The 22,330-nt window shown below is 38.5% G+C and overlaps 1 protein-coding gene across 1 annotated transcript in view; it reads left to right on the top strand.

Annotated features, from left to right (window-relative positions):
* Positions 1-22,330, top strand: part of NRG3 (neuregulin 3) — a 332,789-nt gene that overhangs the window by 213,987 nt on the left and 96,472 nt on the right. Inside the window, exon 5 of the mRNA XM_041405114.1 lies at positions 22,100-22,173. Within this exon, the coding sequence (XP_041261048.1) occupies positions 22,100-22,173 (74 nt within the window). The remainder of the gene's footprint in view (positions 1-22,099; positions 22,174-22,330) is intronic.

Here is a 22,330-nt window from a genome sequence, read left to right as displayed (position 1 = left end):
TAAATAGATCCGTAATATTGAAAGGGATTATTCTGCCAGGATGCAGGATCTTCTCTCCAAAAAATGCAGCTTCTGAATCTGTTAATAACACTGACATATAAAGAAGTCTGAATGCTCATTTCACCTGAGAACATTTTTTTTCTTATCACATGCATGGACAATAGAGTGGGGTATTCATTCTCACTTCAGGATATTGTTGCTCTGACTGTAAAATCTATTCTTTGCATGAATACAGCCCTTTCTGCCGGTGGGGAATTACATTTTTCACTTCACCCATTCTTTCCTCCCAATGCTGAACGTGGTGGGAGTTTTAGAGAAATACAGTCCCATGGTCCTGGGGCTCTCAGCTGCAGAAAGGGCACGAGCCGCTCCCACCTGGGTGACCTTCCAGGCACTGCTGCCTTTTCACTTAGCTCCTGTTGCATCCCTGCATGTGCTGCATATGGAATTGCATCTCATGGTAAAACCACAGAAGTGGAACAACAGGCACTATCAAATCAGTGGTGTGTTTTATTGATACATCCAAGTGGTAATCAGTAGAAACTGATAAAAGCAGAAATGGCAAAACAATCAAATATTTATTGCTTTTGTATCTTTGCCAAATATTTATTTCAGATTGAAACTGAGGATATTGTAGATGTTCTAAATTTCTGTGGGTCTGTTTGTTGTCAGTGAAGAAGGGAATTATTCATGCATTTCTTTTAGTTAATTAATTATCCTGAGGTCATTGTTGCTTTTTAGCAGTGTCATGTTGCAGAGATGCCAATATGAAATCAATCCATGTGTAGTGACACAGATTCAACATCATGAAATCCTTTATTTCTCTTATGTTTGTGGGAGCTGATGGAAAATAATCTTCTGGAAAATTAAACAAACAGTGAAACAGGCAGCACGAGGTGAATCTCAGGGTGGGTTGACTGATGTGACACTCCCATTGCTTGCCAAGAAGTCTCTCCCTCTCTGCCTTTTCTCAAAAGGCTGTGAGCATGTTCAATTGAACACTGCTTCTACCAAATGTAATTTTATTTTCTTATAAGTAAGCTATGATTAGCACTTTAGCACCAGACTTAGAGAAATCAATTAAGCATAGTTCCATCATGGGGGTTTCTTGTTTGAACCTATAGTTTATTTAACAAAAGGTAGTGAAGGGTGGTTGTTGACAATTTTGTTTTGCAGAGTAATTTGTGAGCACTTTTTCCTTATAAAGTGTTTTCTTCAAGAAGAAAGAATACAGGATGAAGTATTTTTATGTGTTGTTGGAGACAATGATAGGGTAATATTTCTCAGTTCAGTGGTTTTGGGGTTTTTTTATGGATGCTGTGTATGTAAACCTACACACCTGCTGCAAAATTGCAGAAGTCTTTAAATTATTTACAACCATGTTGATGGCTTCCAAGCCAGAGACATGTTAGTCCTTTGCACAAGGGATTTTTCTCCTTTTTCCAATCTTTGTGAGATATATGCAAGAGTTATGTGCTTTCAAACTGCAGTGTGTGTGTGTGTGTATATATGCATATATGAATATACATAAATATATATGACAGCCAGTTTAAATTTCAGCTAGAGCTGCTGGTGAAAAAGGTGCTGCTTTTGGCGTGGGCAAAATGCCAAAACTGTGCAGCCTGGCTGTGTTTGGTGCAATCACCATGTAATTCTCATCATACCCAAGCATGCAGAGCCCTGCTGCAGTGCACAGGAGGCTCAGCTGCCTTGACTCTGTGGTGAAATTCTAGGGACCCCTTGGAAAAGGGGATTCTCCTGATTCCTGAGTGTCAGTCTTCCCTTATTGCCAGTTTGATTTCTATTTGATTTTCATTTAATTTGCCTCCAGTAATATGGGACTGCAATAGAGAAATTGTATTTTGCTGGAACAAACCTGCTACTTTTGCTTTCTTTTCATTCAGACAAGTATTTTTTTTTTAGATAAGCAAATAAGGTGCTCAGAGACAAGTATAAATGCAGCATTTTGTTTTCAAGTATTTTTTTTTTAGATAAGCAAATAAGGTGCTCAGAGACAAGTATAAATGCAACATTGTTTTCTGTGTTTTATTAAAGTCAGAATTTGGGGCATATCTGCCAGATATTTTAAGGGAATGCAATTCAAGCTAGGCACACAGTTCCTCTTCTTGGCCTGTATATCCATCTGGAAATTGCATTGATATTGAGGTTCTATCCTCTACATTGAGGTATCTGTGTTATTTAAATATTGGGGCTGTTACACTGTTGCACAATTTAAAAACCTGAGGCTGAATGAAAACACTGATACAGGCAAAAGTGGTGTTCAAGCAGTTTAATCAAGAAAATCAGTGCTGGAAGGGAGAAAAGAAGATGCTGGCTCTGGTGGCCACATCACCACTTCTGCCATCAGCATTTGCCAGTGAGGTGATTCTTTTCTTTGTCTTCTTCTGTCCAGATTGGTGACTTCAGAATTCAGGAGTCCACAAATCAACCTGTTTGCTGTTGTCTTATTTTGTGACTCTCTACAAATTCTTAGAGAGCAAGAGTGTCAATAATTCATAATTGGCCTGGGAGAAAAATTGAGAGGATGTTCTCTAGCCCAATACGTAGGGGGAACTTCTGAGTTGGAGACTTCTGATTGAAAATGTTTGTAATAAAAGTGTGAAGCAGACAAAGATTTATTTTTGAGATTTTTTTTTCCTCAGAAAGCATTTCAAAATATGACTGTTGTTCCTAAGAAAGGGAGTAAATGAAAAAGTATGTTTTCTTTATAGACAAGTGATAATTTTAGAGTAGCAATGAAGGATCCCTCTGTGCTGCATTTTCCATTGTGATTCCAGGTTAGTGCTGAAACAGAGAGCAGAGAGTCTCATTCTGCCTGAGGTGATGATGGTTTTTTGGGATTTAATGAACAAGGGGATTGCTGTACTGAGAGTGGCTCCTAGCAGATGATAGGATTAATTGAAATCAGAATGAGGAAAAAAGCTTCATCATTAGTTACTCCTGGATTTATCTGGAAAAGGGAGGTCTTCCACCATTTTTTTTTCGGCTTAGATAACTTCCTATATGTGCTAAATTTGCACTTTTGTGTATCCATATTGCAATTGAAACGGAATAAAGAACAGCAAATCTTTCCATGATTTAAATTTGGGGTGGGGGTGGAGGGAAGAATCCAGCTGTCTGTGACATGATTTTATTTTTCATTTAAGATATGAATAAATATTTTAAACAGTAACAAAAAAGTATGAATGCATGCTTGAATTATTGGAAGTGTTTGGGTGGCTGGTTCCTATCCAGCTGTTCTTGGCACGTGATCTCCTGGAACTGTTCCACATGGTTCCCAGCCCATGATAAGGATATCACTGGGGCCTGCTGCAGGCACCTAAAAATTTTATTTATTTACTTTTTAAATTTTACTAAAGCCAGCCTGCTGTGCAACTTGTGGTCAATTGCAGCTGAAAATGATAGTCCAGTGTTTGATGGTGCTTTCCTCATTCTAGGTATTTATACTTAAATATTCTTGCTGTCTTTCTGCGTATGTCTAATGAATGATGGACTGTAGCTTGTTTCTGAATATCAGCCTTTATGAAGAAAATCTGTTGGTACTTATTCTTGAGCCTCTGATATCCTGGAAGCCACAGTGGCATGAACCTTATGACATGTGACAATTTAATTAAATTATATACAGAAGGGAAAATCCTTCTGTTACCAAAAGATGCAAAAAGTGATGATGTTGGCATTCTACAAAACAATAGGTTTTGTGAATAAAAGGCTCTATAGAAAGTTGTAGCATTCTTGGGAATCTTTTCAGTATTCCCTGGGCTTATTGTTATTTACTTTAAAGGTGTTCTGTCTAATTCCCCTACAACCCAAAAATAGGTTTGAGCTTCTATATCTGAAGCCACCTTCACTGAGTTAGTTCACAAGATTTAAAATCCTTTGTGTAGCTTAAATTTGTGTATTTCAGGCCTGGTGGTGTTATCTTGGTCCATTTACAATCAATAAATCAATTTTTTCCATCAATACACCTAGTATTTAAATTAAAACAAGTAAACATAACCTTTTATTTTTCTGTTAAGAAAAAGAAATTGTTACTGATTAAGCACTAGCAAGTGGCTGAGCTTAGACTACATTAATAATAATTGGAGTTCTAAGTTACTCTTCTGGAAGAAAATTAAGAAATAAGTAAAGAAATAGCTGCTAACTACAGTCCACTGAAGTCTTAGATTAAGGACCTAGAATACAGTCCACCTAGATCCGAGATTAAGTCTAAGTCTTAGATGTATGACTTCAATTGTACTGAGGTTTTGTGATGAGCAGGAGTCTTGTGCAGCTTCTCTGAGGAAGTGGGGAGCTCCCTGTCTGTGTAAATGTCTGCAATGCACCTCTTGGGGTAAATGGGTGCTGGATGCATTTTGTTCAACTTTTGAGAATTCTAAAGGGTTTTGGAGTTGTTGCTTTTTTTTCCTCAGGGAAGCTGTAGTTTGTCCAGTAGAGGTTTGGGATAGAGATCATAATTAGGAAATATTTTGTAATATAAGGGATGTTACTCATCCAGCATTTCCAAAAATCACCCAAATTTTGATGTGGAAGTGATTTTATTGAAACTTGTCTCTGAAAGTTAATGTGGTTGAGTGCTTCTTTAGAGGAGGAAGATAAGCTCAGGGTGTGACAGGATGATCCTCTGAGGCCAAGTGCCAGTTCCATTGACACTTAGATCTTCACATAAAAAGGCGTTTCTTTTGTGATTTAAATGAATAACTTTGAAACCGTCAATTTGGAACCTTCGGTGAAATTCTATATTTAAAAAGGCATTTATGTATATCTTATAGTCTCTGTCACTAAGGAATAATATTTTAGGGGCAATGAAAAATTCAGGTAAGCTATAGAATATCCACATTATTCTAAAAATTGAGGTTTGGGCCTTGGAACAGTTACAGGATTTTAAAAAAGCATAGTTGAATTTTATGAATGTCTTGGAAAAATCATCTCATCTTGCTCATCTGAAGTTATTTGTTGTGTTGTGCAGTCAAACATCTGTTCAGAGTTTTAAAATAGTTAGAGATGACAGCAGTCAATGCTCTTGGAGCATCCACAAGAGCATTGAACTGCCCCAGGATCTGTGTTTACAGAACATAGGCTGCATAAAATGCAGGAGATTAGGAAGGTGCAGAGGGAGTTGAAACTGTAGACAGCAACATATTTCATGTATGTTTTATTTATACTTGTGAAACCTGTGTTTACTGAGAACTCAAGCAGGTGCATAAACAGGCAAACAAAAGTAATAAAGTACCAAACAACTAGCACAGTGCTAGCACAAAAAGAGAAGAAAAACAAAGAGTGAGTCTTTAGCTCTCTCTACAGTTGTAGTTTTCTTTTTTGAACTTGTTCTTTGGCTTATGGAGAGGGCTCTGTCTCACACCAAGTAGGAAGGGAGCCTGATCCACCCTGCAGCCCATAAGGAAATAATTACAGTTACTGAGAGTTCAGAGTGGTGTCAGAGCTCAACCTCACAGCACAGTGCACAGGCTGGAGGAGTAAGCATTAAAATCAGACCATAGCTCTGGTGATGCTGTCTGCATCCTTGCATTTTTATTGAGTTCTCAAAACTTGATGTTCCCATGAGAGGTGTGGGTCCACAGTATGCCTTAATTTTTAGACTCCATTCCACCCAAAGGGATTTGCCCCTGTGATCTGCAGGCTTTTCAGGTTACATACAGTGTTCTTGGGGTGCAAACATCGAGGTGGCCATAGCCTGAATTCTGCTTCGGAGTAGCCTGAGTAGCCTTGCCTGAGCTGCTTCCTCTCAGGAAGGTCTTGCCAGGCTGCTTGTGAGGAAAGCTGAGAGGGAAGAGCTGGTTTCACTCAGGAGGTGTTGCACTGGTGAGTACAGCTCAGCTGGGCACATTTCCTCTCTGCAGCAGCAAGGAAATTTTATCGTCTCAGCAGATGGCCAGAAATCCTGAAACACTGATTTAATTAACTGAAATCCCACCACCAGACAGCAGCTCTTGTGGCTGCATCTGGAAGTAGAGCAGAATGCTTAAGGGGTAATACTGTCCTTCTAAAATTGAATTAGGCAAACTCTGGGACATCTAGGGGTTACATAAACATTTGTGGTGGGTTGAAGAGGAAAGAGTAAGTGCTAAATTGATAAGGGGATTAGAGTGCAAAGAGTCTTTTGAGAGCACTGCTGTTTTTCCTCCTGAAGATAAGCAAGGTTGTGCTGAGCTGTTTGGTAGTCTCAGTTGCAGTGGCTGGGAGTCAGCTTGAGTTTTAAAAGTTTTACAAGTGTGGTGAGAGATGGGCATGAAAAAACAGATTGTGGACTTAAAGCATGTGAGCCTTGCGTTACATGAGCGCTCGATTGCGAGGCAAGCTTCAGTTTTGTGGAAAAGAGCAGTTTGTCCCAGCTGCCTTCTGGTCCTGCTGTGGGGGGTGAGCTGGGGGTGTGTGAGCCCAGCTAAACCCAGGTGTCATCCCACACTATCCACTGGTATCCACAGACCCTCTCCTGGGAATGGAACCAGCAGAGAGCATCCTTTCCTCCTGGGAATACAGGGGCAGTAGGAAGGCTGTGCAATGAAGATAAATGGTTGGATGCTGGCTGGACACTAAGGTGGAGGTGAAGAAAGCTAAGGCTCTACATTAAAAGAGCAGTCCTGAGACCAATTCTTATTTTCATTTCCACTTGCTCTGAAAAACCTTTGTTCTGTGTACATATTCCTTCTTCCCAAGGATGGCCTAAGGCTTGGATAAGCTCAGTTATACACAGTGAACTTCAGAAGTGGTTTTGCTGCACTTCCATTGTAATCTAACTCTAGTGCTGCTTCCCTTTTGTGAGTCATCAAAGGCCCTCCTTTTTCTGAAATCCTCAGCTCCATATACAGAGATAGCAGGAACATGCAGAAGGGCTATGGGTGATTGTTGAAATAAGTGTCTCGAGGAAGGATTCAGTAAGCTTCTGATAGAGGTGGTTTTAAAAAATAGGTGCAATGTTTTACAAATGCTTTTATTGTGCTGATGGGTTTGGTAGTTGCTTTCCAGTAGTGAATTAGTACAGATCACATCAGCTAAACTCGAGAAAAATGGCTTGTTTCTTCCCAACCATCTGCTTAGCTGTGAATTGCTTTTTCCAAGCTTTATGCAGTCTTTTGCTTTACCTCTGTCTCTGCTTTAGCTCATGCTTCCTATTTTTTATCTCCTCAGGTGCAATGTACTGTATCAATCAAAACAGGATAAAAAGGTCAAAAGGCCTCAAATGTTTTTATAAAAAAGTGGGGAAAATGGAACTAATATCATCACCTCATACATGGCATTTAATTTCATTTATTTGTTGTATTATGGCTCTAAGTGAGGTGAGTTACTTTGAAAGCAGTGGTGATGTAACCAGACCTCCTCAAGCTCTGGGGCATGGAGGGAAGAAAACATATATATATATATAGAGAGAGAGAGAGATCCTAGATTGCTTCAGTAAAGAAACCTGTGCGATTGATTTCCATGATTCACGTGAGCACTTTACTTACAAAGCAGAGGATGTTATTTTCAGATTTGGAAGTATTTTTTCTTCTCATCTGTAGCTCATGTTAACAGTTATAGTGAGATGGAGGAAATATAGTGGGCTTCAGTAAAGGTTGCCTCTCTAGAACTGATTTCATTTGTGGTGATTTTGTTCTGGGTTGGGTGAGAAGGGGTTGGTGTGGGGGTTGGTTTTTTGTTTGTTTTTGCTGTGGGAACTATTGTAATTGTCAGAGAAATTATTTTGTCATTAGTCAGAGAATGTTAAGGTAGGAAGACACCTCTACAGATCTGGTCCAGCCCCCTCTCAAGCAGATCAGTTACTTCAGGCTGTTCAGGACTTTCTCCTGAGTTTTGAATATTTCAAAAGATGGATAGTCTGGGAAACCTGTTAAAATATTTCACAACCCTCACAGCAAACCAGAGGTGTTAAAGTGGAGTCTTCTGTACTTCGGTGTGGTTTCATTGTCTTTTCAGTGGGTAGCACTGACAAGAGCTTATTTCTGTGTTCTGTGGTGTCTCCCCTCCCTCCCTGGCATTTCTTCACATCAATAAAATCCCTCTTGAGCCTTGTCTTGGGGCTCAGTCACCTCTCGGGCTCACCCCAGACCCACCAGTGCTTTAGTCACCACAGAGCTGCTCCTGTGCCAGACTGGTGCTGTTGATGGGGTTCCATAGTGCTGCTCTTCCTTTGGGAGCTGCGGTTCTGGATGATGTGAGCCGTGCAGGGGACGGTGACGCTCCGAGCCTGTGCTGCTCCTGGGGGGGGCTGGCCAGCCTCTGGAGCAGAGCAGGAAAGGAACTAATCCAGTTTGCAAGTACAGGAGGGTGCGGGAAGAGTTCCAAACCTGCTGCCAGGGCTTCTCTTTGCCAGACTGTAGGAATTGATGAAAGCCAACTGCAGAAAGTGGAGGGCCAGGAGGAGAGAGAAGGGCCTGGGCTGTCCAAAAGTGAGCTCCAGGAAGGTGCTGAAGAAAGCACTTCTTCCCTGACACACCCATGTTACTTATTTACATCACTGATTCCCTTCCACAGCACTCTGGGACTCAGGTTGTTAGCAGTGATAGATATGCACAACTCTTCTAATGACTTGAAACATTTTTTCCTGACTCGAGTAGATTTGAAGTTTCAAAAGAAAAAAAAAAATTCAAGATTGATGGATTTAATTTTCTATGACACAGGTCTAGAGACAGAAGCCTTTATATTAAATTGTAAATCTTTGCAGATTGAGTTTGTTTAAATAAGGCATAATTTTATATTTAATATCTGGGAAAACCATTTTTTATGAAGCCAAGAAGATATTTTTGTAGATGATGAAGATGAACTATTTTCTTGGGTTTATGATTGCCATCAAAAGATGAGGCATTTGAAAAGCATTGTTTGGAATAAAAAAAAAAAATTACCTGTTTGACTGCTAAGATTAATGCAGATGTACTTATTTCTGTTCTTTTTGTGTAGTAGCCATTTGGTTTTTAATGCAAGAAATATATTGTAAAATGAGTGGAAAAATGTCAATTTCCTAATTCGGATGCCAAGTTGGTTTCTTGGGTTTTGTTTTGGGTTGGTTCTTTTTTGTTGGTTTGTTTTTTGTTTTTGTTTCTTTTTAACATTTAGCTTGTAATTAGGCTGAGCTAAATGATAAAGCCAGGCATGTCAAAATGGCTAAGAACAAACCTAGGTAATTAATTTTGTGCTTTACATTAGATCATGTTAACCTGAGACTTTAAAATGCTGATTTCTAGCTGAGATTTAACTGGACTTTTGCCCCAGAGATACCTGTTTTCATTCAATTTGTGGGGTTTTTTTGACTCCAGAGGAATAATAGAAACAAGTTAATGTGAACATGGATTTAAAACCCATGGATTTAAATCAATAGTGCAATCTTTAAAAAGTTCAATAAGTGTATAAAAGAAAAGGACAGCAGTGTGTATCTTCCTTAATGTTATTTTTAAGACTTGAGATGTTTAGTCATTATATTAACTTAAGCTGGTAGCATGGCTGTATTAATCTCTATTGCATCAAGTTCCGTTAAAAAAAATTTACAACAAATCAAATTGAACCATTTCACTGCAAGTCCCATGTGAATGCTTACAGATTGTTTAGCACAAAATAAATTGAAAGCAATACCAAGTTGAAGTGCAGTTGATGTTTCTTTCTTTTTGAATCTTGAACTCAGACTTGTATGAAGTAAATTAAGAGTATTTTAAACTACAAGTACATGGATTCCCTCACTTTATGCTGGTTATCTTAACTGTTTCATTAAAATATTAGCCAGATATTTTGAGAAGTTTTCTTCCCCACTAAGCACTTGGTGGGAACATATTTGTGCTGGAGAACTATGGTTTTCAATTCTTCAAGTGGATATAATAAGACATCACTTTGTTAATGAATCTGACTTTTTCTCTGTAAAAATGGAATAGCATAGCTCTAAGCCAGGTTTTATGCTTTTTCCATTTTTAAAAATGCATGTGTTGTTTTGTGTGAAAAATATACTGTAAATCATCTTAGCAGGATAAAATCCAAATTGAATTTACCATGTAGATCATTTAAGTAGTAGAGGGGAGTAAAGGGGCCACAACTTATAAAAGGAAGAGCCAATATATTTCAGGAATAAGTAAAACACGGTGAGGATATTTTTCAGAACTGTTCTTTTCTGTTTAGAAACACATTGAGTTGGTAAAAATAAAATTAATGAGTGTCTCATTTCTAATACATGTGACAGACAGTAAAGACAACCAAGAAGGAAAAGGTTATTTGGTATTATTGGAAAAAGCAAGACTGGTCATTTTTTATTTTCTGATCTATGTACTGACGTTTAAAGGAACTTACTGCATACAGCTGGGGGAAAAAAGCCTCATTAGAGGCGTAGGTAAACATATGATGAGTTTCTAGAGTAATTACTCCAGTCATAGTATAAATATTTTCATATATCAATTCCATGGACAAAAGTGAGATAAACTGTTTCACTGCAGGGCTGGTCTGACTTTTGAACAATCAATTTCTATATAAATACAGTTATTACACTGTTATGAGGAGAGAAATGCCACTAAATAGCAACAGTGTAAAAGTATCAAAGGTGGCAATATTTTATTTAGAATAGTCTGTAACAAAGGGAATGAAGAAATGTCCAAGGTAACCTTGGACATTTAGTCCAAGTTACTGAGTTAGCTTAGTTTAGCTAACTCAGTAACCCTAATAAAATAACTGCTGCATCATGGAACACACCGTGGGCTGCCAAATTTTACCAAAAAGCACAGTAAATTTGTGAGTAGTAATCTCTGTTGAGCTGTCTGCCTCTGTGCCACGATATAAACAGGATTTGAATCAGCTACTATAGCATTATACTGAAACAATCAAAGCTTGAGCTTCTGAGATGTTTAGAGACTTGAACAACGTATCAAGAGAGGTAGAGGGATGAGACTGAAGTGTGTAGTCAGTGAATTTTCTGACAGTGAAATATAACTGACTTGTAAGTCATAAAGACATCAGTGCTGTGTCTGACAAGTTGAAGACTGGGTCAAATGCAGAGCTGTTGGTTTCAAAGAGCTTTTTGGGCACTCAGCTGGCAATTGTACCTGCAGGAGCCTTTGCTGTTTGCAGGTCTGTTATTGGAATGCTCTGATCCAGAGGCAGCCCTGAAAGTTCTTCTGGTTTGCTGAGTACTTTCCTCCTTGTCTGCCCAGGTGGAAAATTACAGGGGAGTAGCAGAGATTAGATTTCTTCCAGCAGCCCCTGTTTCTCTGCAGATTTGCTGCACACAACTTGCAGAGCCTTTCCTCTGGAATCTCTGTAACACTACTAGCATTCAGGGCATAACAAAGGAGGAAAAATAGTAAAACTCTTGAGGCTAAATGATGAAGCTGAGCATGTCTGGATACTGGAGCCATGCTGGCCTTGGCATGTCTGTGGTTTGGCTGGTACCCAGCATCCCGCCTCAGAGGTCATTGACACAAGGCTTTCCTTCCTACTGGTTTGTTGTAGTTTAACCCCAGACTGATGTACCTTGCAGCTGCTCCTTCTCCCAGTGATAGGATGGGAATTGAAAGAGATTCCCATCCCAACACTGAAAGGAGGGAGAAAACCTGTGGGTGGAGGAAAAGCCAGTTTAATAGGGAAAGCAAAAGCCCTGCATGTGAGCAAAGTAAAACAAGGAATGAATTCACCACTTCCCATCCTCAAGGCAGGTGTTCTGCGACTCCCAGCAGGAGATGGCTGGGGAAGACAGGCATCATCACTCCAAATGTCACCCTCTTCCTTCTTTTTCTCCCAGCTTTTTTATATTGCTGAGCATGACACCATGTGGTGTGGTCCCTTTGGTCATCTGGGGCCAGCTGTCGTGGCTGTGTCCTCTCCCAGCTCCTTGTGCACCCTCAGCCTCCTCACTGGTGGGATAGTGGCAGAAGCAGAAAAGGCCTCATTATGCTGTGCAAGCACAGCTCAGCAATAAGGAAAACATCCCTGGTATTATCAACCCTGCTTCCAGCACAAATCCAAAATGTAGCTCTGGAGCAGCTACTATGAAGAACTTGAACTCTGCTCCAGCCAAAGCCAGCACGTTTCTATTCTGTGCTCCAAAACACAAGGAGCCTTTCTGTCCTGTTTCTAGAGAGGGGCTCATATCCTGCATGACAGTGGATGGAAATGCCAAGATTTGCTTTATTGTTACATGATAAATTAATAATTTAGAAGCTCAATCTAAAAAAGAAAATTAGAATATCCTAATTTTCCTTGTGATCAATGTTTAATGCATGTTTCATTAACATAGCTTCTTCACTTTATAAAAATTCTCAGTATTTTTTCTCTGAAGAAAAGCATAATGAATAAGTGAGCTTGACAGTACACGATTTCTCCTTTCTGCAGAAAATGGTAAAGGTATATTTATTTTATTACCCAAATGGCTTTAGTGTTTACATTGCCCCCATTATTGCATATCTCTTGATAATTTTACCTCAAAAAATTCCAGCCACAGGGAAGACTGTGCTGACCTTGTGACACTGCTATTCCAGCAGCACTGGCAGGGATGATGCTGTTCAGTAACAGGCTGAAGGTCGCACAGGAGGAGAGTGGGGTGGCTCCTGGAGCTGAGCTGCTGAGCAGGCAACCTCTGCTTTTTTCCTTCTAAAGTTTTTAGTCTTTAGAAATTAGTTCCTTTGAAATAGGAATGAATATAATCAGAATGACCTGTTCTGCTCCTTTTGTGTGTATGTGATGGTGAGGATTTTGTAGCACTGTCTGCAGGCAGTGTGAGCTCTGCTGCCTTTCTTCCACCTGAATTCAGAAGAGAATTATCAGAACACATAGCTGAGTTCAGTTGATTTATGATTAGGAATTCAAGAGAAGCAAACGTATTCATCAAATTTCATAGGGACATCTTGTCAGAGACTAATTCTAATCCACAAAATGATCTTAAATGAGGCACAATGACTTTCCTGATTGTTGCTTTCTGCTGCCATTATTTTGAAAATGGAATCAAGCAAGAGTCTTGTATGTATGACCAGTTGTTCTGGCAGCAAGCATGTCAGATCTGTGCTACCTATTGGAGTTACTATTATTTCATATTATTCCAATCCTCAAAGTTTTCCTTTTTGTTGGGCTTGGCAGGTGGTGGCAGAGCATGGGTGGCTTCTCATGCAACTGCCTACTTTTACAAAAAGTATTGAGAAGAGATGAAAATTGTTCATTCAAATGTAGTAGGTCCTTTTGTGAATGCTATTCTTTTCTGTGCATAATTTCATCTTGTATAGAAAATAACCACATTGCTAGTTTTCCATCGGGGAAAAAAATTTCCATTTTTCACAAATAAATAATGATGTCACTGATGGGTCAGGTACTATCTGTAGTCAAGGGGTATTTCCTGCAGCTAATACACACCATGTAGTCTGAAACATGCTCATCCAAACCCTACTAAATTACAAATATTTTGGCTGGTGAAACTTTATTAAGTTGAATTAATAACTCATGGACCAAAACACTTGACTCCCTAGAATTTGTTTTGTGTTGTGTGTTCTTTTAAGTCGTACAAGAAACTCATTCAGAAGGCTAAATCTATTTAGTGATACTTATGCCATAATGTCATTGCAATACATAAGAGTTTTCTCTTCAGAAAAAAGAATATTCTACACAAGACTAAAACTTTCTAATAGGGCAACTTTTATAGATTTTCAGTTTTTTAGTAAGCAATTTTATAGATCTCCAGAGAGTGGCCTGTTTGAATTTGAAAACTAGTCTTCCTCTGGGTTCTAAATGATATTTAATATGCTAAGGAAGGGTTATTCTGCAAAATGTTCCTGTATTTGAACTTTGGTAGGCAATTACACTGCAAGTCAAATTGTTCTTATCTCTAAAATGCGGCGTGCACAGACCATAGAAAATACACTATCAGAGGTATGTTTATCTCCTGCCTTAAAGTCAGGGGGCATCGTTTGTGTAGACCATCTGGATATTTTAACTGACACCTCTGAGTGGCTCCAATTATTTTTTTTCAAACCAGGTACAAAAACATGTACAAAGCAAATGGCTCGCTGAATTACTGAGGGGTTTTGAGTTCCTGGCAGAGGCACTCTGCCTCTGTAGGTAAGCACTGGCTTGATGTGACCTTGAGCTTTTTAGGAGAGGAGTCTGTGACAAACAGTATTCAATGTAGATGTTATTACTAGACAAGCTGAATTCCTGTGTGTATTTTAAATTTTGTAAAAAAAAACTAAATAGGAAATTTTGCTGCAATTTGAGAAATGGTCTTTATTCTGCAGGTTAGAAGGCTTGCATGCCTTTGCCCTGATAAACAAAGGATCCTTTGTACTTCTAGCTTGGGCTTGAAGCAAAAAATTTCATTTCTCTGAAGATTTTTTTGTCGTACTTTTGAATTGGGAAATATTCAATGTAATAAAGTGAAAAATGTATTTGACAGTTTTTGAAAAAAGTCCAGGGCTCTGTTGCTTTTATTAAGTAGCTGAAGCCAAAGATTTGAATGTTGGGCTTGTAATATTTGTGGGGAGGAAAGTGGGAAGAGACACATCCAGCAAACCTGTTAAGCCACTTAGGAGTGAGTTTGCACCTCTCCTTAAAATTACCTCATTTGTTGTTATAATTGCCATCTTGAACAAATGGCCTCTTGAAGGGCACCAAACACCATGATACCAAATATAAATCTTACATCTTTTAGTCCTTTTTTATTGATTTCTTAGATATTTTTTCTAACTAGATCCAGTCCGTGGCAGATGTTTTCAAGAAGAGTTGTGAAGGGTTTTTATTTATGAAAATGGCAATCTTGGGCAGCCGTAATATAAAGCAAGGGTCTCATTTTCATTTGTTTTTTCAAGTATTGAATGTGGCTTTCATCTGTGCTGTGTGAGGCTTTGAATATGGTATGAAATCACTTTCCATTTATTCAATCTTTCTCATGGCTGATGATTGCCATGCATAATGAAAGACTATATTCATTTATCATCCACAGTAAATCATTGATCACAGAGGCATCTTGTGGAGAAACCTAATCAAAGCTTTTCAGTTTTTCTGGTTGGTTAAACTCAGAACAGCAAAGAAATGATTGCTCAGTTAGTTGGTTAAACATTTGGTTTATTAGGTGATATCACAGACCGTTTCTAAGCTTTTTTGTGTTTTACAGATGAAAGTTTGTTGTTTAGGAGATTAAAGCAGTTGGCAAAGGTAATTCCTATCCCTTGAAAAGCACAAAGACTGTTCAGTGTGAACTGTTTATCCAGGTGTGGATATGCCACAAATGAATTTGATATCAAGTAACTATCAATAATATATTTATATGTCTTTGGATACAAAACCTAACCAGAGTTGTAAGTGAATTCAGTAGTCTAGAACCATTGTGTAACAATTCTGCTTAGGCTATGTGCATTGATTTAGAATATGAAACTTTCTTTTTTCTTTTCTTTTTTTTTTTTTTTTTTTTTGTCTTTTAAGGAAACATCTTCAAATTAAAGAAAGCTGGTCTGTTGTTGAGGGAAGGGAAATTATCATTAGTTCAGAAGCTGTCATAGGTCTGAATGGCTTGAATGGCTTTACTAACATACCTTGTTAATTTTATTTCTTTTTATGACCTACCTTTTAGGGAAGACAGAGAAGGCAAGCCATCTATATCAGGAGAGGAATGATAATTCAGTAGTTCCAGCATAATTATGGATGAGGCATTTAAGTCAAATCCACATAACTCCTTTTCAGATGTTAAAAGCCTCATTTAGTTCAGTGGTTCCTACAGAGGATTTACTAAAGTGTCCCCATTTAGGTTCTCCAAAGCTAAAGGATCCTGAACCACTGGAATCAACAAATTAGCTGCAAGTTTTATTAACTAAATCTGGACAGTGTTTCAGGGTCTTGTAGCTGTGATCTCTACACTTTATGCCATCTACTCAGAGACCATAGCAGTCCTTCCCTGTTTTAGAGAGCTGCACTGACAATTTACAGACTGAAAAATACAGTGAATTGTACCAACCATAAATATGATTTTTTTAGCAGTCTGACTATAATTTCTCTATGATGTTAGAGTGTTTCAGCTGGCCTGATTCTACAGAAAATAATGTAAAACACTTCCTTCCTTTACTATTTTGTCTGCCTTTTCAAGATAATTTCCTTTCTGGTTACTTGCTCTTCTCACTTTAAATAGTTACAAGATTTTTAATAAAAACTGACAGACAAGTGGGTTTTTTGGTTTTCCTTTTAAAGTTGATGCTGTCCATTCTGTAAGAGTTGTACTATTTCTTTAAGGAAAGAAAAAGAAGAGCAGATACATACATTAATTCAGTCACATAATAGATTGCAAGGTCTGAACAAAATCAAGTTAAAACCTGGCTATGAAACTTTTATTGTACAGTAAGTAGCCTCTCTGTTGTGGGGATTATCTAAAGTTGACTTCTTTTGAAAGGAAAAAAAAAAAGGAAAAAAGGAGGAGGGTGAGTGTCCTGGATTATTGTTCAGGTCTTCCCATCTGAAGGGATTCATGAGGGTGTTCAAGAAGCAGTATGTCTTTAGCCAGTTCCTTACTGGATTCCCAGTTTGTTCTTTTTAATGCCATGCATTCATTTTACTTTATTTTAGTGTAATTTTTTTGTGTTTATATTGAATTTAGTTTCATTTTAGTTAGTAGGTTTTATGTTGTGTGCAGCAAAGACCATAGGGGTAGAACTTGAAGAAAGGAGCTTCTTCTCAGAATAGATAACACTCAAATCATTAGGACATTTCTGCAATATAGAAAACCTGCCTTTGAGTCTCTAATGCTTCATTCTCACACCAAAAACTGAATGTGAATCTCCCACCTCAGGTGCGTTCCTGACCAGCAGACTGCAAACTACTGATTTTTCTGAAGGGTTTACTTTCTCTCTGGCTTTGAGCACAGTGTGCTCACTTATGATTTGGTGGCCTGATGTGAGGGACCAAGGAAGCTTCTTTCCTACTTAGACTGGCTGCATGTGTTAAATGACATGATATCCTCTCTGACACTCACTGTTAAGATGAATTTTTCTTCCTGTGTGAATAATATCTTCACCTAATAACAATCTAAATAATAAATATAAATTTCTCTGTATGCCAGTTAAGGTCATTGTTATTGCAGGCATAGAAATCTACATTTAGCTTACCTGCAGAGCAAAGGAATTATTTTTCATTGTTTACAGCACATTTCAGGCTAGATTGTGGGACAGCCCAATGGCCTATATAATGTCATGGCTTGCTATCATAGATTTATTGTGTAACTGACTCTCTGACCCAGGATAAAGAGCATTGCATTCTCTCTGTGAAAATAAATACTTGATCAAAATTTATAGACCATTAGAATATTTTCTTATCATGATCTTGGGTTTCTGTCTTAGAGAATAAATAAGAGCTGCAGTATTTTCTCTTATTGGCATCTGAATGTTAGTACAGGGGACATAATGGTGTCATGAGAAAATAATTTTCAACTGATCCACTGAGATGGATCATTCTAATTAATATCATCTTTGAGACTGCCAATTTGCAGTTTTACAAGGGGATGGAAATGTGTGTTGATTTGGATTCAGTGCAAAAATTAAATTTCATTTTTCATAGGTACTATTAATTCCATCTTTCTAATTGGATTCCTCCTGTTTATGAGACTAGAATCAGATTATAGGTTCATATAAGTTAATCTTTTGGGCACTGCTCTTTGGTTTTTTTTAGTCACAAATCACCTTTGGCCTAGGACATGCTTGTTTTCCTGGTGTATAGTCATATGGCTTTCTCTTCTGGAGTAGTCTGTCCCTGAGATGCCACATGTCATTTTCAAAATTTTAATTTGAAATTAACTAATATTTTATGTTTGTCAAATTCTTTGTGCAGAAAAACTATTTTCTCCATACTTCTTCACATGGTCAGGGGCAGTGTGATCACCACACTTGGGGAAGAGGGAGAATTGTTTCCATTTCAGATGGATGGATATCACAGAGAAGGAGGAAAAGGATGGGGATTCATAGTGTTGCCATCTTTCCTAGCCTCTGCAGTTTGCTGGTGCCACTCTCTCCTGCGTTCTCTACCTTGCTGTCCCTTGACAAGTAAATATTTAGGCTTAACAGGGAGGTGGAGCTCTATATGGAAGCGTTTGGGGAAAATGGAAATTGTGATAGTATTGGCTTCTTGGCCTTACTTCCTATCCTAAATCTTCTAAGTAGGTTCTCTTCCCTGTCTGCTGTCTTAAATCTATTTTATTCCTCATCTTTGTTTATTGTGCAATTTGCTCCACCCTCATCTCCATTCACTTTAGTTTTTCAAATGTATCCAACCTGAAACCTAGGAAGTTAGAGTGCTGTGTTAGTCTTGTGAGTGACAAGTCTAACATAGTCTTGTGAGTCATCTGTTTTAAATCTCCCTTGTCTCCATAAGATTGCACAAGGAACAGTTCTGGAAAATGTCCACAGAAACTGTGATCTCTTTGATTAGAGCATACACGTATTAGTACTATTTAACACTAGCAAAAAGAATGAAAGAATGAATGAAGTCTCATACTTTACTTACTTTTTAATACTGAGGTGCAAATGTGCTTAAGTAAAAAGGGAAAAATCCTTCTCACGAGGAATGAGAGATGTGTTTTTGCGTGTGTGTTTTCACACAGAGGTCATTGTTGCTGGCTTCACAAAGTGCAATGCACAATGCAGTTCATTACTGGTGACCTTAAAAACTCATCTGGGAAAGTACATTGCCAAAAAAAGATGTGAAGAAGGCTTGATGAAATAATCTTAGTTGAATTTGGCACTTATCAGTTAGGGATATGCTGTTTGCAAGCATTTAAGCAGTGCAGATAAGCTTTACCTGTCTTTTCATACCATTTAATCAGAAGGATTTTACTAATTCCATTCACACAATACAATCCTGTTGATATTTTCGGTCTAGAGCCTAGACAGAGACACTCATTTGGATGGCAAAAAGGGAATTCTTTTTTGCAAAGGGGCTGGAATTAACACTGTTTTTAGACTCCTTTGCCATGGTGTGCACTTAGGCCCAGGTCTGCTGATGCAGCGCAGAGCTTCGGCAGAGGAGCTGTTCCTGGTGCTGGAATGGATCTTGGGCTGTCCTTTCCTGCCTTTCCTGCCTTTGCTGCACATCAGAGCTTTTGTTTCACTACAGGCAATACCTTATCCGGGTTATTTTTCTTTTCTATTTTTTTTCCTTCTCTCTCTTTTTTTTTTTTTTTTTTTTTTTTTTTCTTTCCCCCCCTTTTTTTTTTTTTTTTTTTTTTTTATGGCATCTCTAGTAAAAATTCGATGGCTCTCAGAATCAAGTGATCATTTTTGAAACCATGAGCTGCACCTAAGCATTTCTCAAAGTTTCTCTGGTAACTGATGGCTTTTTTATTGCATCCATAAATATGTATTTGATCATTCACACTGCATATGGTGATATTGAGTGACCTCATTTGGACTTTCCTGAACTTCTGTATGTGTCACCACAGTTCTGCTTTCATAGGCTTTTCTGCAATGGCTTGTTGTGCTTTCTTCTGTAGAGGTGTGATACCAATGAGCAGCATGCGTGCATATCACATCTGCCTATTTAGGACAAACTGTAGATGCTTTAACTGAGATTATGGGATGCCACAACATGATCAACTTTTATTATATTGTAGCATTATGACTATCAAATGTATTCTGTGAGGCTCAAGGACTAAAGATGCAGAAGTTTGAACTCAGGTGTCATAATGGCAGAAAAATTATTGCTATTATTTGCTTTTACAGATTTAAAAAAGAATTTGTTAAGGGAACTGGAAGACTTAATTTTTATCTTTGCTGAAAAACTTAATGCAGTTTTAAAAACCAAGCTATGTTTGGCTATCAAGCTGTAGAATAATTGAGGCTGAAAGAGCCCTCTAGGATCAGTAAATTTGGTTGTTAACCCAAACCCATGTCAGAACCATGTCCCTCAGCTCCACATCTACACAGCTTTAAATACCTTCAGGAGTGCTGACTCCACCACTTCCCACAGCAGCCTGTTCCAATGCCTGACCACAGTTCCAGTAAATAATTTTTTCCTAATACCCAATCTAACCCTTACCTGGTGCAGTTTGAGGCTATTCCCTTTCATCCAGATACTTCTTAGCTGGGAGAAGAGACCAACCCCCACCTCACTGCACCCTCCTTTCAGGAAGATCCCTTCTGAGCCTCCTTTTCTCTGGGCTAAATCTCCCCAGTTCCCTCAGCCACTCCTCCTTTGTGCTCCACTCCCTTCACCAGCTCTGTTGTCCTTGTCTGGACTTGCTCCAGCACCTGAACATCCCTCTTGTATTGAGGCCCAAAGAGCTGGACACAGGATTCAAGGTGCAATCTCACCACAGTGGGTATTTCCTGAGTGCAAGGTTATGGTGTTACATTAAAAGATTATCCTTTGGTATATCATCCACCTCTGTACTAAATTTTGCAAGAAACACATTCCCCTTGTGGCGTGTTTTTCAGAGGTACAGGTAAGTAAAAATGTCCACGCACACTGATGAGCACTTGGCACAGCTCTTCCAGGAGATACCACTCTGTGGCTTGCTCCTCACATGCTTTTATGACCAACAGTTCAGGATAGAGAGTCTTAAGTCTGTAATATGGTATTTATAACCAAGGCAGGTGCCAATGTGTGTCAAAAAGTTAATAGAAAATGCTCATAGAAAGGCAAGAATCCCCACCAGTGCAGATTGTACTTAAGCTTTGGTATGGGGTCTGCCAGCTCCTGTCAAGACTGTGATAGGAAGACTTTGATGTTAGGCAGCCTCTGATGTTTCCTAATCAGAGGCAAAAGGTGCATGTGCCAGTATCTGAGTAAAATGTGGACTTCAGTTTTTCTGACTAATGGACAGTTTTAATTAAGAGAACATTTTTTTTTCCTTGACCTGTAATTTATGGCCACTGTCATGGAATCTGAATGAAACAAAACCTGAACAGTATTTTATAGATAGGCAAGTACTGGGAGGAAGTTGATCTCCAAAGCAGTACCTCATATCCATCAGAGAGAAAGGCCAAAAGGGAGGTTTTGAAATATTGTATGGATGGGAGTTTTAAATATTTTCCTTACTGTAGATTTTTACTACATTTTTGGGTCTGATGGGAACATAATTTACATATTTCCTCACAAATGTTCTTACTAATCCCCGGGTCAATGCTGGTGAGATGCACTTCTCATTGAAACATTAATTTATAAAACCAAAAGCGTATTAAAAGGCAACATTTAGAGGAAGCCTGAGTAGAAACATTGTGAAGGAACAGATAACTTCTTCTCCTGACATTATCACATCATTCAAGCTGCAGTTGTCAACCCTAATGAAAGGTGGTGATGCTGATTTGAGCATATTGCTTATGTGATGTGCAAGAGCTTTGGGAGATAAGGAATCCCTGGTGCTATCATTTATAATTAAAGTGTCCATCACTTGCCTCTGAAAAACTGCTTGACGAATAAATAATTAAAGATCTGATTCTGATAGACTTAGTTGAAATGAGACTTCTGAGAACAGTTCAAAAGCAGCAAATGGAATTTCTTCAAAGTGAGGCTTCAAGATAAATAATAGTATTACAATCTCAGTCAAAGCCAGTTCTTGTTTATTGAGGCAGGAGGGTATTCTGGTTTATGTGCTTTAAAATCTAATCTCACAGGCATCTTAAACTTCCTGCTTGCAAACAATGCCTGATGATGTCTATCATTTTATTTTTTAAGCACAGTATGAACTGGTATTAAAATTAATGGCTAGCTAACTGTTCCCTGCTTTTTCAGACAGCCAAAGATAAGTTGTCTGTCTCATGTTTTGTGCAGCTTGGAAGCCTTTATAAAGTGATATGCTACCTAAAGAGTTTATTTTACTTGCAAAAATGCATATTTTATACAGGATTTTTCTTTGGTTGTTTCACTGAATTGATGTTTAAAAGAATGGTTATGCTAGAATGATGTTTGTTTTCATAGTTCCTAAAATAATCGAGAGGTTTGAGGGGAAATTTTTTGAACTACGGATTATTTCATTGTGTTGCAGAAATAACCATGCTCCCATTAGAGTCCAGATAACTTGCGTATTGTAGCTCTGTGAGTCCCTCGCGGTGTTGGCAGGGATTGGTTGATTTGGTGCCTTAAGATTAACCTTTCACTACCGCATGCGTATGTTTGTCATTTATCCCCTTTTCCTCAGGTGCAAAGAGGGCTACCAAGGAGTCCGCTGTGACCAATTTTTGCCGAAAACCGACTCAATCTTGTCAGATCCAAGTACGTCAAATGTTTTTCTTCTATTTCCAATCCATGCTGGAGGCTGCTCTTGCCATGTGAGATGACCCTTTGCCTGTAGTCAGACAGTCCCTGCAGCTGTGCATTATGAACAGCGATGCTCTTGTCGGTAGGGTAAAACCACGTCATCCAGTCTCTG

Source organism: Onychostruthus taczanowskii, unplaced genomic scaffold, assembly GCF_017590055.1.
Source record: "Onychostruthus taczanowskii isolate IOZ18803 unplaced genomic scaffold, ASM1759005v1 scaffold22, whole genome shotgun sequence".
Taxonomy (NCBI): Eukaryota; Metazoa; Chordata; class Aves; order Passeriformes; family Passeridae; genus Onychostruthus; species Onychostruthus taczanowskii.
The sequence above is the reverse complement of the archived record's forward strand: the minus strand, read 5'-3'. Positions and strand labels throughout refer to the sequence as shown.